The sequence below is a fragment of the Furipterus horrens genome, unplaced genomic scaffold (assembly GCF_987537825.1).
Source record: "Furipterus horrens unplaced genomic scaffold, mFurHor1.1.pri manual_scaffold_2, whole genome shotgun sequence".
NCBI lineage: Eukaryota > Metazoa > Chordata > Mammalia > Chiroptera > Furipteridae > Furipterus > Furipterus horrens.
Genome location: NW_028327172.1, coordinates 94444124 through 94462409, shown reverse-complemented (window position 1 = coordinate 94462409; position 18286 = coordinate 94444124). Strand labels below are relative to the sequence as shown.

Genomic DNA, 18286 nt, shown 5'->3' with positions numbered 1-18286 from the left:
CCAAATACTTAGGTTCCATTCATTAAAGATTTGTTTGTTTGTTTAGAAACAGAGTGAGACAGAGAAACATTGATTTGTTTTCCTCTTTTTGATGCATTCATTGATTGATTCTCCTATGTGCCCTGACTAGAGATAGAACCTGCAGCCTTCGTGTATCAGGATAATGCTCTAACCATCTTAGCTACTTGGCCAGGGCCTCACTGAAGTTTTAAATTACCAACTTAGGGAAAGCCAAACACTTACCAAGAATATTTATAATATCAATAATGTAGTAATTATCATCATCATGATATTAATGGCATCTTTTCTTTATTGAAAAGTTTCTAGCCCCAAAAGAACAATTTTTATGTGCTAATTCATTTTTCACAGTTACCCATGAGGTACCCACTCATCCATGTTTTCGCATTCTGCAATTTCATTTATGCATGGTCAACCAAGGTCTGAAAATATTAAATGGAAATTCCATAAATAAACAAATTTTAAATTATGGGTCATTCTGAGTAGTGTGATGAAATTTCAAGTGTTCCTGCTCTATCCCACCTAGGACGTGAATCATCCCTTTGTCTAGTGTGTCCATTGCTAGAAATGTACTCTGCCCATTAGTCGTTTATTAGCCATCTTGTTATCAGATTGGTTATCAGGGAGAGAGAGAGACCACATTCACATAACTTTTATTATACTTACATGACTATAATTCTGTTATTAGTTACTTATAGTAGTTCCTCCTTATTCACAGGGTATGCATTCTCAGACCTATAGTGCTGAAACCTGAGATAGTACTGAACCCTATATAGTGTATGTTTTTTCCTATACTGTATATACATGCTTATAATAAAGTTTAATGAGGCACAGTAAGAGATTAACAACAATAACTAATAATTATTTTTAGTCCCATTTTACAGATGAAAATGGAGCACTGAGAAGTAAGATTCTATGTGACTTGGCTAGTAACAAAGTCAGGATTTATAACTCTTCTCTTCTATTCCATATTTTACCCAAAGAAAATTGATAATTTATTTAGCCTGGTTTCTGTTCCTTTTTGAGAAGCCATTGATGACTGTGCTCCCATCATTCTGCAGCCACTGGCTGAGCCTTAGCAATTCATACAATGTTTGAACTGTGCCTCCAAATGCCTGTGGCTGAACACAGGAAGAATGCATACAGGAAGAGCTTTTTTTTCTTAAAAGGTCAGACTGTGAACAGTTTTTCTGAAGAAACTCTAGGGTATTGCCCTTTTCTAGGGCATCCCTGTTTCTAGGCTTGAGAACACACTCAGCTTAGGGGACCTGGACCAGAAACTTCCTGGGCTTCTCCCCCTTTCCTGGAAGGCCCCTGGGGACTGGAAACCCTGAGTCAGGCCAAGTACAAACTCAGTCAGCTGAATTCTTTCTTGTTCAGAGTATTCTATCATTATAAGAACCATTTCATATGGTATTTTAATCTGTTGTGATATATGTATTAACATACTGTAAGGCCTATATATTGTAAGAAAAACTGATGAAACAATTGCATGTGCACATTTGGGAAAGAATATGCAAATTTCCTTCCTGTCATAGGCTAGAAGGAAGCAGGAGGACTCTCTGTCCTGGAGGTGTTAGCCAGAGGATGGCTTTGCTCCCATTTCTGTTGTGGAGGTACCGCCAGGCGACCATGGTAGCACAGGGCCTCATGTTCTGGCTGCCTATGCCTATAAGAATTTTGGACACTTTTGTGTCCTTATTTCATTTTTAATTTGACATTCAAAAAATATTCATCACAAGTTTCAATGATTGCAAAGGATATCATTTGCAGTATATTTTTAATCGTGTTTTTTTTAAGGTATCTATTAGAAACTGAACTCCATGTGATACCATCATCCATTTTCTTAAAGCTGAAAATGTTAGCATTCTTTTTTCTCCCTGAACTCATCATTTCCTTTCTGGTTTCCTCTCATAAGTTTATTCTTCAAAATTCTATGTAACACAAATTACATGTAAGTTAAAACTGGAATGTTATTTTCTGGCCTATAAGATTCTAACTTATTAAAAACATCTTAGGTGGGTTATCATTAATATACAATTGATCAAAACTAAGTTTTGATATAAATTATTAAATATAAAGAGTAAAATCTCAGTGAAGTAAGTAGGATTGCTTTTTTTTTATTATTAGTTTATATTTTTGTGTTTTACTTACTAGGTAGAGTGAAACAGAAGTCAGCATCAGTTTTGTTCCCATTTTTCTCTTCTTTAACATGAGAGTTGAGAGAGCATACACACATAAGTATATGAATTTCCAAGATTTATTGTAATAGTGTCATTCAAGTGAGTCTTCAAATTCTTTTAGAATTATATGTTAAAACCATGTAGTCATCTATCAGTAAAAATTGTTTAAATGAGCCTACCAACTGCTTCAGTTTGTTAAAAGCAAAAATTGGAAACTATCTAAGATATTAACCTGTCATTAGAGTTATTTTCCTTTTCAACACCAAATATTAACTTAACTTTTCAGAAGTTCTTCTTGGCACAATGAACTTGGTAAGGATGGGTGACTGGTCTTCCTTTCCCTCCCAGAGTGGGAGAAAAGTAACAGGGAAAGAGAACCTGCACACTTGGTATATTCTTGGGCAAGTCAGTTTTAAGTGAAAGAAATGAAAGTTACAGATCTAGAAATCTGTTTCCTAATGCAGGGCTTGCTTGGAGAAAGTCTGTGTGTGCTATAAGGAAGAGCATATCCCAGTAGGAAGACCAGTGTCCCGTGGAGCCCTGTAACCAGATACACAGCATTCTGAACAGAATTGTGTTCTTTCAAAATTCTTATCTGGAAGTTCCAACCCTCTGTGCCTCAGAATGTAACCATATTTGGAGATAAGGTCTTTAAAGACATAATTAAGTTAAAATGAGGTCATTAGGGTGGGCTCTAATCCAGTATGACTGGAGTCAGACAACATAGGCAGAATGACAGCCATGTGAGGACACAGGGAAAAGGTGGCCATCTGCAAGCCAACAAGAGGGACCTCAGAAGAAACCAAACTTGCTGGCACCTTGATCTTGGACTTTCAGACTCCAGAATTGTGAGACAATACATTTCTATTGTTTAAGCCATCTAGTCTGTGGCATTTTATTATGACAGCCCAGAAACTAATGTAGATTTTGGTACTGGGAAGTGGAGTGCTGCTGTAATAAATACCTAAAGATGTGGAAGCGGCTTTGGAATGGATAATGGGTAAAGAGGCTCATGTTAGAAAAACCCTAGATTGCTGTGAAGAGATTTTTAGCAGAAATATGGTGTTAAAGGCAATTCTGGTGAGGACTCAGCAAGAAAAGAGGAGAGCTGTAGAGGAGACTTCTGTAATCTTGGAGTTTACAGTTGACATACAGTATTAGTTTTAGGTATACAACATAGTGATTAAACATTTATATAACTTATGAGATGATCCCCTGATAATTCTAGTACTCATCTGGTACCACACATAGTTCTTACAATATTCTTGACTGCATTCTCTGTGCTGTATTTTACATCCCCGTGACTGTTTTTATGATTGGCAATTTGTACTTCTTAATCCCTTCACCGTTTTCACCCAGGCCCTCAAACCCCTCCCATCTGGCAACCATCAATTTGTTTTATGTATCTATGAGTTTTATTTGTTAGTTTATTTTGTTTTTTAGATTGCACACATATATAGTATTTGTCTTTCTCTATCTGACTTATTTTACTTAGCATAATACTCGTCTCTTTTTATGGCTGAGTAACATTCTATTGTATATATGTACTACATCTTCTTTATCCATTCATCAACGCTGCAGTGATCATAGAGATACATATATCTTTTCAAATTCATGTTTTCAGTTTCTTTGGATAAATGACCAGAAGTGGAATTGCTGAGTTCTTTGTCACTTGTTATGGCCTTTTGTTTTAAAGTCTACTTTGTCTGATATATGTATTGCTACTTCAACTTTTTTAAAATTTCCATTTGCATAAAACACCTTTTTCTGTCTCTTTGTGTGTCTTTCGGTCTGAAGTGCGTCTCTTGTAGGCAGAATGTGAGGGTTTTGTTTTTTTATTAATCTATTCAGCCACCTTATGTCTTTTGGTTGGAGCATTTAATCTATTAACATTAAAATATTACTGATATGTATGTAGTTACTGCTATTTTATTGTTTATACTTTTTACCTTTTTCTTAAAGAAGTCCCTTTAACATTTCTTATAATATTGGTTTGGTGATGATGAACTCCTTTGCTTTTCTCATCTGTGAAGCTCTTTATTTTTTCTTCAATTTTAAATGATAGCTTTGCTGGGTAGAGTAGTCTTGGTCCTTGCTTTTCATCTCTTTGAATATTTCATGTCAATTCTTTCTGACCTGCAAAGTCTGTTGATAAATCAGCTGACAGTCTTAGGGAAGCTTCATTGTATATAACTAACTGTTTCCCCCTTGCTGGTTTTGAGATTCTCTCTATGTCTTTAACCTTTGTCATTTTAATATGTGTTTTGGTGTGGGCCTCTTCGGGTTTATCTTGTTTGGGACTCTGGGCTTCCTGGACTTGTGTGGCTTTTTTTTTTCTTCACCAAGTTAGGGAAGTTTTCAATTATGATGTGGATATTGTTACATTTCATGTTGTCCCAGAGATCCCTTATACTACCCTCAGTTTTTTAAAGTTTTTTTTTTATTTCACTACTCCGATTGGGTGTTTTCTACTCCTCTGCTTCATTTAATTAGCTATTGATTTCTTCTAGTGTATTCTTCATTTCAGATATTGTGTTCTTTATTTCTAACTGGTTCTTTTCTATGGTTTCTGTGTCGTTTTTTATGCTTACCTTCTCTTTGTTGAAGTTCTTATTGAGCTCATCTATTCTTCCCCTAAGTTCCTTGAATATCCATATAACCACTGTTTTGAAAACTGTATCCTGGTATATTGCTTGCCTTCATTTCATTTAGTTCTGTTTGGGGGTTTTCTCCTGTTCTTTAATTTGGGTGCATGGTCTTTTCTCTCCCCATTATGGCAGCTTGCGTGTGCTTGTTTTTATGTATTAGGTAGATTTCCTGTGTTTCCTTGTCTTGGTAGGGTGGCCTTACATAGTAGGTATCCTGTGGTGCTCAGTGGCACAGCTCTGATCACCTGAGCTAGGTGCCCCAAGAATGTCCCTTGTGTGGGTTATGTGCACCCTCCAGTGAGGCAGAACTGCCTTCAATGCCCCGACTCTGTTGGAAACTACTCTGTCCAGCAGAGGTTTCACAACCACGGCCGAACAAATCTATCTAGGACACTGTATTTTGTCTAGGGGGTAGGGAGGTGGCTGTTCTCTCTAGTGGAGAAAGAACAAGACCTCCATCCCTCATACTTTTTATTGAGAAGGATGTGCATGGGAGATACAAGGTCAAAATTTGTAAATCATCAATAGCTTTTAGGCACTTGGATTACAGTTGACAATAACATGTTATAAGTACTAATACAGGAGGCACAGTGACCAGTCTGCATCAGGGTCTATTAAACAACTTGATGCCACACTGGCATTAGGTGCAAGGTTTCATACATTCCTTGATAGAGATTGTTTATAGTTAACTGAGTGATAAGAAAAGCAGAGCAAGTTCCAAAACATAATAATCATTCTTTGAATCCAATTCCCATAGGAACCCTCTGAATGGTCTTTGGTCATGTCTTCAGCACAGCCTTCCAGTGTTCTCTTGAGACCTAAAGACAAGCCGGGGGTACGGTGGGGGACAAGTCTGGCTCATGGCCAGGGTTACAATTCCTGAAACCACAAGGAGTGGTTCCCCACACTTCAGTTGTAGTTGAGCCTTGATTGCTGCTGGCCCATTCCTGGGTGGGTCAACCCTCAAACTGGCTATGAGGATCAACCCTGACACAGTGTATGAGCTGCTGTGTGGGTGCTGACTGCATGAAGTTTGGATATACCACTTGTGGAGCTAATTGGGTGGTGCTCTGATGTGATCTAAAGCCCACCATTGTTTCTGGGGTCTCTTGGGAGGGACTCTAGTGCAGGACAATGTCAGATGGTACCTGCGTCCATCTCTGGGCTACCTGTTTGGAGTTACTAAGTGATCTATAGTTTGTGGCTGCCTCTGCTAGACCTGGGGCCAAGCTGTGTTCCAAGGCCTGCTTCCACCAGTACCAAGTCTGGGTGCAAGTCAGCAAAAGGTCCAAGGCACCCCAAGATCCATCCCTCCACCTCTTAGCTACCCACTAGGCTCAGTCACTGAAAGGCTTTCTGGCAGTACAAGATGCATGAAGTGAGATCTCAGTGAGTTACCAGGTAGGGGCAACTTGTGTTCACCAGATTGACAGAGATTCAAACTTGGTGCCAGTGCTGGGTCTGAGGCCACCCAGCAAAAGTCTACTGTATACCAAGGCCAGCCAACACCCACCTATGGATTTGGGAACCTTAGTGATGGGGCAGGGTCTCTGGGGTAAGGCCAGGAGAGTTCGTCAGGCTCAATCAGATAAAGATTTAGACATATGGAGGGAGAGCTCTACAAAGGAATGCTGGCATCATTGGGGCTTGTGGGAAACATTGCCCTTGCAAGATATGAGCTCAGCAAGGCAGGACGCCCCTCAAGAGCCCTTCCAAGAAAGTCTGCACCACAAGCCCAGGCTGGCCACAGCCAGCTGACTCCTCTGCAGGGCTTGGGCTTGGCAGCGCAGGGCCACAGGCATTTTGGAGGGTGGGGCTATTTCATGCCTCCAGGCTGGTACTGTATGGACAGGAATGCTTGATCCTGGAAAGATAGGATCTGTGGGACCTATGGGAGAGTGACTAGGCACAGAGACATTGGTGGCTGTCCCTTCAGCCCTCTGCTCAAATTCACACAATTCATTCTGTCCCTGGATTAATCCTATTCACTATGAGCTACTGCCATCCCTCTGCTATAGTCCGCTGTGACTGCCTTTGAATGAGATTTTGTGCACTGTAAGAGTGCACCTGGGTTTCGAGCAGACTCCTTTCTCTCTGAAGGACAGTATTCTCACTGATTTTCTCCACTAGATGTTAGGTGGGCATCCCTTCCCAATACTGCTTGGTGCTCAGTGCTAGGGAGCCCAGCATAGGTTGAGACCCTTTGCTCCTGTGGGCAGACCTTTGAAGCTGAGACATCCCTCCAGATTCTCAGCTTCTATATGTGGGTATGGGGTCAGCCTTTTTAGTGTCTCCATCCTTCCTGCCAGTTTCCATGTGGCTTCTTCTGCAAATCCTGGGTTATAAGACTCCTGTTCAGCTAGTTTTCAGTTGCTTATTCAGGATGACTGTTCTATATTTTAGTTATAATTCCAGTTTGGTCCTGGGAGGATGTGATTTCAACTTGCACCTATTCCACCATCTTGGATCCATCGAAATTCTTGTTTTATTAAAATCTTACCTGGGTTCCAGTATTTTACAGAACTCTTTATTAAATCTCTTTAAATGAGGCATGAAAAAATCCCATGTAAAGTAAAAACCATCCCAAATAAAACAAAATAATTTAAATTCCGTAAAAGTATAAAATTTAGCACAGTATATTTTTTGAACTTGTTAATCCTTTCACTGGGCTGTATAGAAACAGTATGCAAGGTTATTTTTCACCCTAGCCAGTATGGCTCTGTTGGAGCATCATCCCATAGACTGAAAGGTTGTGAGATTGATTCCTGGTCAGGACACATACCTAGGTTGCAGGTTCAGTCCCTGGTGGGAGTGTGTGTGAGAGGCAACCATTTGTTGCTTCTCTCTCACATGGATGTTTCACTCCCTCTCCCTCCCTTTCCATCTCTCTAAAGTCATTGAGCATGCCCTCAGGTGAAGATTTAAAAAAAAGTTATGGGATGTCTGGCCAATATGGAGGCCTAGACAGACACACTGTATCTCCCTCCACAACTAAGAAGGAATGCAACTACCTCAAAACTAGAGACAACCAGAAGTTCCAGAAAATTAAGCTGCATGGAAATCCAACAAACAAAGATATAAAGAAGGAATACTCAACGAGACAAGTAGGAGGGGTGGAGCAGGGCAGAGAGGACAAAGTGTGATAATGGCAGCGGCAGTGGCAGGCCCGAGGAAAGCACAGTCACATGTTTTAAAAAGTAGGGAGGGACACCTGGGGAGAGCTCCCAGCATCAGACCAGACCACAGAGCTCATGGTTCCAGCGCTGGGGAAAATAAAGCCTCATTGCTTCTGACTGTGCAAACCAGTGGGGGTTGGGGCGGAGGAAGAAACTGCCAGTCTCTCTGTAGAGTCTTGCTTGTTTAGAGGGCTCCCACAGACCTAGAATGTCCACAGACCGACCCACTCTGGGGGTGATGGCCAGGACAACAGCTAGAGAGGCTCCAGTCGCATAGGGAAGTGGGAGAAGTGCCTGGAAAAGGGGCGAGTGCTGAGCAAGCGGCATTGTTCCCTCTCAAATCCTTCTCCTACGTAGAGCACCACAAAGTGGTGAAATGGGTCACCCATACTGACGAATACCTAAGGCTCTGCCCCTTACAACATAACAGGTGCAACAGCTCTACATAAGACACAGAGGCAGTCAAACACAGGAGCCTGTCAAGATGAGGAGACAGAGAGGTATGTCCCAAAACAAGAAATGGATCAAGGTTCCAGTGGGAGAACTAAGCGACAAGGAGATAGCCAACCTAACAGACGTAGAGTTCAAAACACTGGTGATAAAGATGCTCACAACTTGACAGATATGCGTAAGTATGACAAACGCATAAGGGAAGTAGTGAAGGCTATGCTAAATGAAAAGAGGAAAATCCACACAAAACCAATGATGAAGCGAAGGACACTGGGGTTCAAGTCAATGATTTGGAACATAAGGAAGAAAAAAAAAAAAGTCAACCAGTACAGAATAAGGAAACAAAGAGTTTTAAAAAATGAGGAGGGGCTTAGGAACTTTTGAGACAACTTTAAACGTGCCAACATTCGAATCATAGGGGTGCCAGAACGAGAAGAGGAAGAGCAAGAAATTGAAAGCTTATGTGAAAAAACAATGAGGAAAACTTCTCAAATTTGGCGAAGGAAATAGACATACAAATCCAGGAAGCACTGAGAGTCCAGGAAGACCTGAATATGACCTCTTGCTCTTTCCATCTGAAGTCCTCAGACCTTTGATAGCAACTTGCTGAAGTTTCTTAGTTCTGATTTTCCCCGTAGCATTTTTCTCTGAAGACACCCGCTCTTGCTGACATCACACCCTTTGGCTTGCCTCCTCAGCACTCCTGTCCCCTGTTGTCACAGTATCATGAGACTGAGGCTCAGTCCTCCTAGGTCTCTGATGGCTTTGTGGGGTGGCTCACCAGCAACAGAGTGAGACTCATGGACACCATGCTGACAAGATGGTGCCACATTAGTTTGGGGATTGAGAAAACCGAGTGCCTGCATACAGGGGCCAGAACTGGGGCTCAATGTTCAGGAGAACTGCAAAGACTGGGTCAAGAGGAGTGAGGCCTGGCACTGGGGATAGGGCTTGTCAGACCTTAGTTCCACTTACAGGATATGATGGCAATGTTTCCTGTGCTCCTGTCAGCATGGGTGTATTTTGAGTGGGCCCCCAGTACTGAAATAATCTCAACCCTAGTCAATCTCAGTTAGCTCTCACTTCTGTGATCACTCTGAAGTCTGCCCAGACTGAGTTTGGTTGCTGCATTCACTAGCAGTAATCATTGAGCACTGACTATGTCAGTACTGTGCTAGGGGCTAGGCATATGAAATCAGATATCCTGGTTTCTGGCTCTGAGGAGATAAGTAGGGGAAACTGAGTCAAGGCAACATTTACAGTGGAGTGTGAGGAAGGACAGAAATACAGCACCGTGTAGTGTGCTGTGAGGGCACACGGGGATTTCAGGGGGTGTGGCGCTGAAACTGAGTACCCCATCCAGGGTTTGTGCTCAACAATAGACCGTTGACTTCTCATGTCCCGAGTAGTAATTGTCAAGGAATAGAAGATAACTGACATGAGGACGTTCTCAAAGGAGAAGTTTTAAAATGTATTATGGCTACCCATCATTAGTTTTTGTCAAAATATAAATGGATTGGCCCAGGTAGATCTTAACACGTGCTTTGGCTTTTTGACTGACTCCTATATAGTTGAGTGATTCTCTAAGTATGGTGAGGACCAGCAATATCAGCATTGAGTGGAAGCTTGTTAGATATGTACATTCTCAGGCTTACCTGAGACCTGCTGAACCAGAGATGGGAGGTGGGCCCAGCTGTCTGTCTGCAGCTCTCCAAGTGATTGTGTACATGCTCAGGCTTGGGAACTATGACTTTCATTCTTCAGAGTTCGTGAGTTCTCTTTGGGGAGAGGCTGGGGCTGTGATTCACCCTTTCCCTACCTCCTTTGCCAAAGAACCTCTGCAGCATCTCTTCCACTCTCTTCTCCCAGGAAGTGGGGAAGGGGCATTGAGGGAAGGTATCTTCTATGTCTAGCAGAGGCCTTTCCTCTGGACTTTGGTCTCAGACCCTCACTAGACTCCACTTGACAGCTCTTGGCTGCTTCATCTGCTAATGGTTCATGCTGAGATTTACAGCTAGAGTTTACTGTGTTTGTGTTAGATCTCAGTGAAACAAAGCACCGTGCAGTACTTCCTAGTGATCATCCCATTTAATCAGACCTCATCCTTCTGGGCACTGAATCAAGTGAATTTGATTTTTAATACCAATTTGGTAGCTAAACTGCAACTCTGGTGTCCAACCAGACAATTAATTAGATGGCTTTTCCTCCTGAGGATGCACTTTTCTGGACTCTGGTGTCCAGTAGCTTGCCTCGGTAGGCTATGCTTTCTGGGATGGCAGCTACATGTTTGTTATTTTTGTCTTTGCAGGAATGAACTAGAGCGACAGTTTCTTGAATTGCTTCAGTTCAACATCAATGTTCCTTCCAGTGTTTATGCCAAGTATTATTTTGATCTTCGTTCTCTGGCAGAAGCAAATAACCTGAGCTTTCCTTTGGAGCCCCTGAGCAGGGAGAGGGCTCACAAGCTTGAGGTAACACACTTTAACATTTTTGGTTTTTGGTGCACTATTGCTGATATGTCACCTGGGTGCCATGAAAGGGTGTGATCACAATGGTGATTTCTCCCACTGTGTGTTGTTACAAAATAAGGAAAAGGTTCTGGATTTAGGGCTCATCAATTAATTTCATTGATTATGATTTATAATATTAGCTTTTATTTAATGTGCATTCTTTTTTTTATATCAAAGATTTTTAAGTTTCTGTTTCCTAAAACATAAGTCCACAAAAAGGATTTCCCAGCATGCACTTTTATAAGGAAAAGGATACTAGAAGTTCCTAGTTAATAGAAAAGGATTAATCCTGCTTTTTATTTTTTCAAATTATTTTCCCCACAACCCAATTAGAGCTAGGGCCAGCCACTTTGGCCTTGGTCTGGGTTTAAGGCCATCATTGTTACATTGTATGACTTTTATGTCTCATACTTATATGGAGCTGAGCTCTATGTTTGCACCTAGCTCTTCCCACCTTACTTTTGACTGGATGAAAAGTGGTGGGGTGATAAAAGGCTCACTGGTGAGATTCCATCTCCTCCAGAGCAGGTGTGTGGAGGCCCTGCGTTTTCCATTCTGGAAACCATGCTGGTCTCATTACATAGAACCTTTGACCAAAGCAGTAGATGGTACAGTTATGTCCCAAGATTAGTGAGACCCAAGAGGTCCATGCTGCCTGCCCCATCACCCTACCTTTGCTCCCATATTGCCCACGCTCCCCCTGCACACATGTCTAGCCCCAGCCACCCTGTGAGGAGGACGCTGTTATTGCCCCATTTGAAGACAAGGATGCTGAGGACTTAAATGGGGGCACATACTCAGGTCACATGCCCCTAAGCATTGACCTTAAAGCTGAATGACCCCAGGCTACACTGTCTTATAGTTGTTCCACATTTTGAGATTGTTTTCTCAGTTAGTCTGTAAGCACTTTGGAAGCAGGAATGTCTCTACACTTTGTATCCATCCTGAGAGTAGCACAGTCTAGGCTATGGGATGTGAACCATATGGGGCAGGGCCTCTTCCTAGTTTAGTCCATGAGTGTCAGTACCTAGAAGGATGCTGCTCACAGCGACACTTGGTATCTGATAAGTAAGTGGGTGGTGGGAGCTTTCAGGGTCCAGCCCTGACCTGAATTGTCACTCTCTGTCCCTCAGGCCATCTCTCGCCTCTGTGAGGACAAATACAAGGATCTGAGGAGACCTGCGAGGAAGCGATCAGCCAGTGCTGACAATCTGACTCTGCCAAGGTGGTCCCCAGCCATCATTTCCTAACTGTGGGCATCCCCACTGGAGGTTGTACTATCCCTCAGTTTCTCCTTTAGTTTGAGAAAAGACAGACTTGGGGTGATTTTGTTTTTGTTTCTCTCCTTTTTTTAAATTCATAGTTCCATCAGGCTGCGTGGATGACTGCCTTCATGCTGTGTGGCCCACAGACAGCAAGGCTTTGAGAAAAGCAAAATCAATATTCTGGAAATCCGGTTTCACACCTTACCCTGTCATCATTAACATCACTTCCTTTGTGGAGGAAAAAGACTTTAATCCTAGAGGAGGAAGTAAAGGGAAAGGGAAGTTGTGTAGAGGCAGGAAAAATGGTTAAATGACATGGCCATTTCTTAAGTCCCCCATTTGGTCAGTAGGTGAATATAAGGGAAAACACAACAGAAGGTAACAGTTACATGTGCATTAAAGACAAAAGTGCTGCCTTTATCAACTCTGTCTGGATCAGTGTGTTCTGTAAGACTTCTTGCATTCCTTCTAGCTGTTTTTTGGGGATTTGGGGGATTTTTGTTGGTTTATATTGTTTATGGTTTTAGCTCCACACAACAGAGAATATAGTTTGTACCATGGCATAGACATCCAAATAAATAGTACTGGTTGTTTCTCCTGCACCCTTCCTGTGAGCTGTCTCCTGAACTTTCTTCCTTACAAGTAGGACTCACTTTTTACACTTCTCTACAACTTCATACATTTTTTTCTTTAACAGTGGCAAAATTAACTTGACTATAGTGCTGAACCAAAAGTATCTATTTCTCTCTTTATTCCTCACCCTACCACCCCCCCCCCAAATTCTAGATAACGTGGGTGCTTGTGCCTTCTGATTTTCATGCAGATTTTCTTAAATCTGACCTGAAGTCAGAGTTACAAATCTGTCAGACCTCCTAGGCCAAGGAAACAATGTGCAGTAGAGGGTGTCCTCAGATGAGGTTTTTACCAGAGTGCTAGATATTAGCCTGAAGTTACTGGATAGGAGGAGCCACTTCTTTCTACTCCATGCCCAGTTCATTCCTGTACTTCCATATCCATTGTTGCAAGCAATATTCTTAACCAATTTTTATATGTTTACTTTAAATCAAAGTTAGTCTATTTGTATAACTTTTTTAAAAAATCTAAAATTAAAAAACGGGGTGGGGGTAATGCAGTGGGAAGATCATTGAAGGGCAAAATATTACTATTTACTGAGGTATTTTTCACAGAATGATTAAAAATAAACTTGCATATTCATTGTGGGTGAGTAGTTACACAAAATTCAGACTGTGAAGGTTTATGCTTCATTCTTCATGACTGTACCTTTTTGTTTTCTGCCTATCCCTAATTTCCTTATGGGCTAGATAAGAATCTTTTATATCAAGTAAAATAAAAGGGTTAATGATCTAATATCAAAGAGTAAATCTGGCATTAAATCTAAGAATCTGAGTCAGTGAAACATGTAATTCTTTGGGTTTTTGCATATTTTCTTGGGTCACAATGACAGAGCTTCTAATTTCTTTTCTTTTTCAAGTCTCCATGAGGAGCATAGCAGCTGATACTGTGTGTTTCACCTTCCTCCTGGGTGAGCTTGGAAAACCATGGAATCTTCTATTATTAGTCTTGAATACTCTTTGGAAATGGAAGGAATTCAGAAAGTTAAAAATCCCAAAGACATCAAGCTGAAAGTGCTAGTCAGGTTTCCATGAAATATGTGTCATGTGTAAACACAACCAGGCCAGAAATACTATATTCTTTTAGACATGACTTTCAAAAGCAAACAAGTAGAAAAGGAAAAGTTAATTATTTTTCCATTGTAATTGTGTTGATACAATCTGTATGGGTACCAAAATCAGCATCTCTCTTCAAGTAAGAGATGGGTTTAGAACTTTAGAGATCTAAAAAGTGTAGAAAATATCATTTTATATTCCCTATTCTATAGAGCTTAAAAAGGGACATATTTTCTTAGCTGAATATGAATACCTCTCAAACATAAATTAATTCCCTCATGTAAAGTATCTTATTTTACCAATCCATTGCAGGAAAGAGGTTCTGCTGCCTTTAAAGCAGAAATCTTATTTTTATCCCTTTTATTTGAATGAGAGAGATTTGAAAGTGAATTATGTAAATACTTCAGTGCATCTGCTATTATTTTGTGGAGTTTATTAAACTACTTTAAAAAGTTATATAGTTTATATATTGTGTGTACATATAGTCTGATAACTTAAAATTTAAAGTGAATCCCGTAAAACCCAGCTCAGTCTTTGTTCAGACTATTGAATATTGTTTTAGCCTTGTGCACCGGACTCTACCTCTGTATAGGAAAATTTTCCATATTCATTAATAAGTATTGATCTGTTTTAATTGGTTATGTTTCTTGCACTAAGGATTTTTAAAACTCTGCTGTAAGTGTAGATTTTATTTTTGCAGTATGAATCATTTGCCACATAGTTAGATACTTCAAGTTTGTTTTATTTTTCTACATGATGATGAAGACAACATTTTGTTCTCTGGTTTGTTCTGTTTGCCAAAAAAAAAACAAAAACAAAAACAAAAAAAAAAAGTCCCACCAAAACCAAACCCAACAGTAGAAGTACAATACCTGTTGATAAGTCGTAGTGACTGTAATTTGTTTGCAAGGTGATTCAATGCCGTACAATTAAAGCTGGATTGCTCTTTAGGAATACATCGTCTTAGTGTAGTTTTTGAGTGCACAGTTTTCATCACGAATGAAGAATGAAGAGACCACACAATCTGTTGACTTTAAGTTTAGATTTGACTTAAGTCACTGGAGAAGAGGTATATATCCAAATGAGGGCTTTTTATTTTATTATTATTATTATTATTAATTATTATTATTATTTTGGTTTATTTTACTTTTCTTTTTAACTAGGAAAAGGGAAAGAAGTCAGGGATTTAAAACCAAATTGGAGGGCAAGCTGGGAGATCCTACCAAGATGGAGATATGCTCTCTGCTTCACTGCACGAGGTCAAAGCCTGAACTGCTCTCTGCTCCCTCATGGGCTGGATGCACAAGCCTCTTCCTAGGGCATTGGCAGAACTCTCTCCATCTTTGAGTTTCCCTTGGTTTGGGGGATGTTCATCATCCGCTGAGCTGCAAAACAGAATTTTGGGAGTGAGTGATTTCCATTCTTTCCCACTGCTTTTAAAATATCATTCCTGGTTCATTGTAGGTACTTAATGTGTTAAATAAATAAATACATAGAACAAATAGTTCCTGCCTTCTTGCTGCATTTTTTAAATATTGATGTAAAATTCAACATGTTTTATGGATGCAGAGTGAATGTAGTCCTGAAAGTCTTGAGTGACTCAAAGAAGTATTAAGACCTGTTAGAAACCTTCAGCAGTTAAGATGGTTGCATGATAGAGACCTATCTGAGCGCATCCCGTCTCTATCAATGGCTTATTTTATCCTTCATCACTTTATCCCCTCGACTTCATTTGAGTGTCTCTGGACTTATGTTGGTGGATCTTAGAAATGTTATCATCTGAATGGCCAACCAAAGAGCCCCTACCCTTGTTGAAAAGAGGAGGAAATGGAAAACATGTCCTTGAGCTGACAAAAGATTACTAATTTGGGATTTATATTTTAAGCTATATCGATTGCAAGCAAAGCCATACACACATCTACATTAAGATCTTTGTTTGCTGTTACTGAATATGCCAAGTCACTAGAGCTGTTGTACCTGAAAACAGTCACCTCACAGGTGCTAGACAGGCCTCAGACAGGGGCGTAAGAATGCTCCCAGCCATGGAATTAGTGATGAGTGTGGACCTGAGCAGGTCAGCTGACTTCCTTTCCGGTTTCTTCTGTTCAGTTTTCTTACTGAGTTTTTATATGTGAAGTTGTTAAAGGTCTACTGTGTCACTTCTCATTAGAAACTTTCTTCAAGAGTTCAGTGATCCTCACCAAAGTGATCTGCTTTTATTCATCTCTCAGTTGAAAGAGCCATTGGCAGTAGCTGTGTCTATTGCTGCAAGTCTGAGCTCTGAGCGCCCAGGTGAGGGCTTGTCCTGACAACTGTATTTGTCCACTGTAGGTCTGTAAAGAAGGCATTCTGGAAGAACATATTACAGTGAGAAATGACCTCAGACAAGATGCCTAATTGAATGCTGTTACAGGTCTCAGTAAGCTTTGCTGTGTCCTTTAGTGACTTGATTTGGGCAGAGGGCTTTATTCATTTGAAGAATTTTGTATGAATAAGTTTTAAAATATAGGCTAAAACAATGGCATATCTAAGTGAATGTCTATTAGACAAAGATATTCAATGTAACTAGAACTTGTGCATAACATTATGTTAATATTAGTGTTGATTTATATTGTATGGAACCTTGGGTTTTAGTCTCAGTCCAAAGTTGATTTGCTGTGTGACCTTGGAAAAATTGTTTCACCTCTCTGGATCACTCAGTGAACTTGGCTGGCAGAGATACACTTGCTGGTTGTTTTCACCTCCTGCTTTTCTCTTACTGAACACACTCGGTTTAGCCATGCTTGCATCTCAGTTGTTGGATGCTATTGCTCATGGAGGTAGGAAGGCTGTGAAAGACAAGTCCAAGCCCAGTTGTGAGTTTCCCTGGGGGAGATCAGTTGTCTCTTGCAGAGTCCCAGGCTAAAGAAGAGTAGCTATTGGTAGATAGAGCTATTCTTATCTGAAAGTCATGAATATCCAGATTTCAGCTACTCCTCATTCTCCCCAGGTCTGCCATAATGCAACTGAATGTCCAGCTTGTTCTTTAGTTAGGTTTTCCTGGCTCTGGCTTGTGGGTTCTTGTCCACTTTAATGAATATTGAAAAACCTCAAAAAGAGTCTCAAAAGAGTGAAGTTGGGTGTAAGAATCCACTCCAGATGCATCTGTCTGGAAAAGGGTATTTCATCATTATTAACCCCCAATTGAACCTTCTTAGACCTGCAGGACAGAAGCTCTGGAATCCCAGCCTCAGAAGAGAAGAATTCTCCTCCTCCTCTGTGGTACTTCCCATCAGTCCAGGAGGATGGGAAACATGACCACATACATGCAAGCTCCCCAAATTTGCCCCCTGCTTACCAGCTGTACTTAAAATACTTGCATTTTGGGAGACCAAAGACCAAATGCAAAATACTTCATTTTGGTGTCTACTCCAAAGAGAAAAGCAGCATTTGGGGGTCAATGTATGATAAAACAAAACAATGACTGCAGGGTCAGGAGACCCAGGGACGCTTGGATGTTTGGTCTGGCAAGTTTTGCACTGTTGCTGGATTGTGAGTTGCTTCATCTTCAACACAAAGAAATATGTCACTCTCTAGATTACTCTAAGAACATCTCTACTACTAACATTTAATTATTCTATGAATAACTTAGTTCTGGGATTTCTAGGACCAGTCTTGAGACTTAGATTTACTCACCCATGCAATTAAAAAATAAGTAATTGTGCTGGAGCTTGAACTAGAGTAGAAAATTTTTGCAAAGCCCCACAGTGACAGTTGCCCCCAAACAAGTCATGTATCGGCCAAGCGTAGGTAGCACCTGTACCTGTAGAATGTTAACCCTCCCCAGCTAGCAACAGTTGTGTTGTGCTACTACCCCAGCTAGCAACCCAGGATATAAGTTTATACTATATAAGCAGCTTTGTACTGAGGCTCGGGGCTACTCACTTGAATCCCTGCATGGAGTGAAAGTGGGTAGTCACTGGCCAGCTAGTAAAGGCTCTTTAAATTCTAATTTGGTTGTCTCCGACAATTTGGTTCTCGCACTTACTCCACAACATTTGGAGGCCCCAGCGAGATACCCAGCCTTGGCTGGGCACGGGTCGTGAGACGGGCCTGCCACCAGATCCACCCCAGGGGGAGATCTCTGAGAGACGTTCCTCAGCCCTGAATGGGACACTGGCGGACGGACACCCTCCCTATCCTAATTGACTACATAAAGCCGTTTGGATTCTTACCGGTAAGGACTTGGATTCAGAAGGAAAGGAATCCTTGGGTTGGAACGGGTGTGCAAGGGGGGTCTTCAAGGGAGGGCCGGATGCAGCATTACCTCCGAGACCTGGTCCCGGACCATGACGGTGGCCGGTGACCA

The 18286-nt window shown here is 41.0% G+C and overlaps 1 protein-coding gene across 6 annotated transcripts in view; it reads left to right on the top strand.

Moving 5' to 3' along the window:
* CCNY (cyclin Y) overlaps positions 1 to 15442 on the top strand; it is a 274826-nt gene extending 259384 nt beyond the window's left edge. For 3 of the 6 annotated variants that reach the window (XM_090266142.1, XM_090266143.1, XM_090266141.1), the window contains 2 exons: positions 10784 to 10946; positions 12119 to 12674. In XM_090266142.1, the coding sequence (XP_090122268.1) occupies positions 10784 to 10946; positions 12119 to 12235 (280 nt within the window). In that variant the 3' untranslated portion in view covers positions 12236 to 12674. Of the gene's footprint in view, positions 1 to 10783; positions 10947 to 12118; positions 12675 to 13742; positions 13794 to 14889; positions 15008 to 15101 lie in introns of those variants that run through there. The other 3 variants (XR_016509034.1, XR_016509033.1, XM_090266140.1) reach the window with 3 other exon arrangements.
* The last annotated feature ends 2844 nt before the right edge of the window (positions 15443 to 18286 follow it).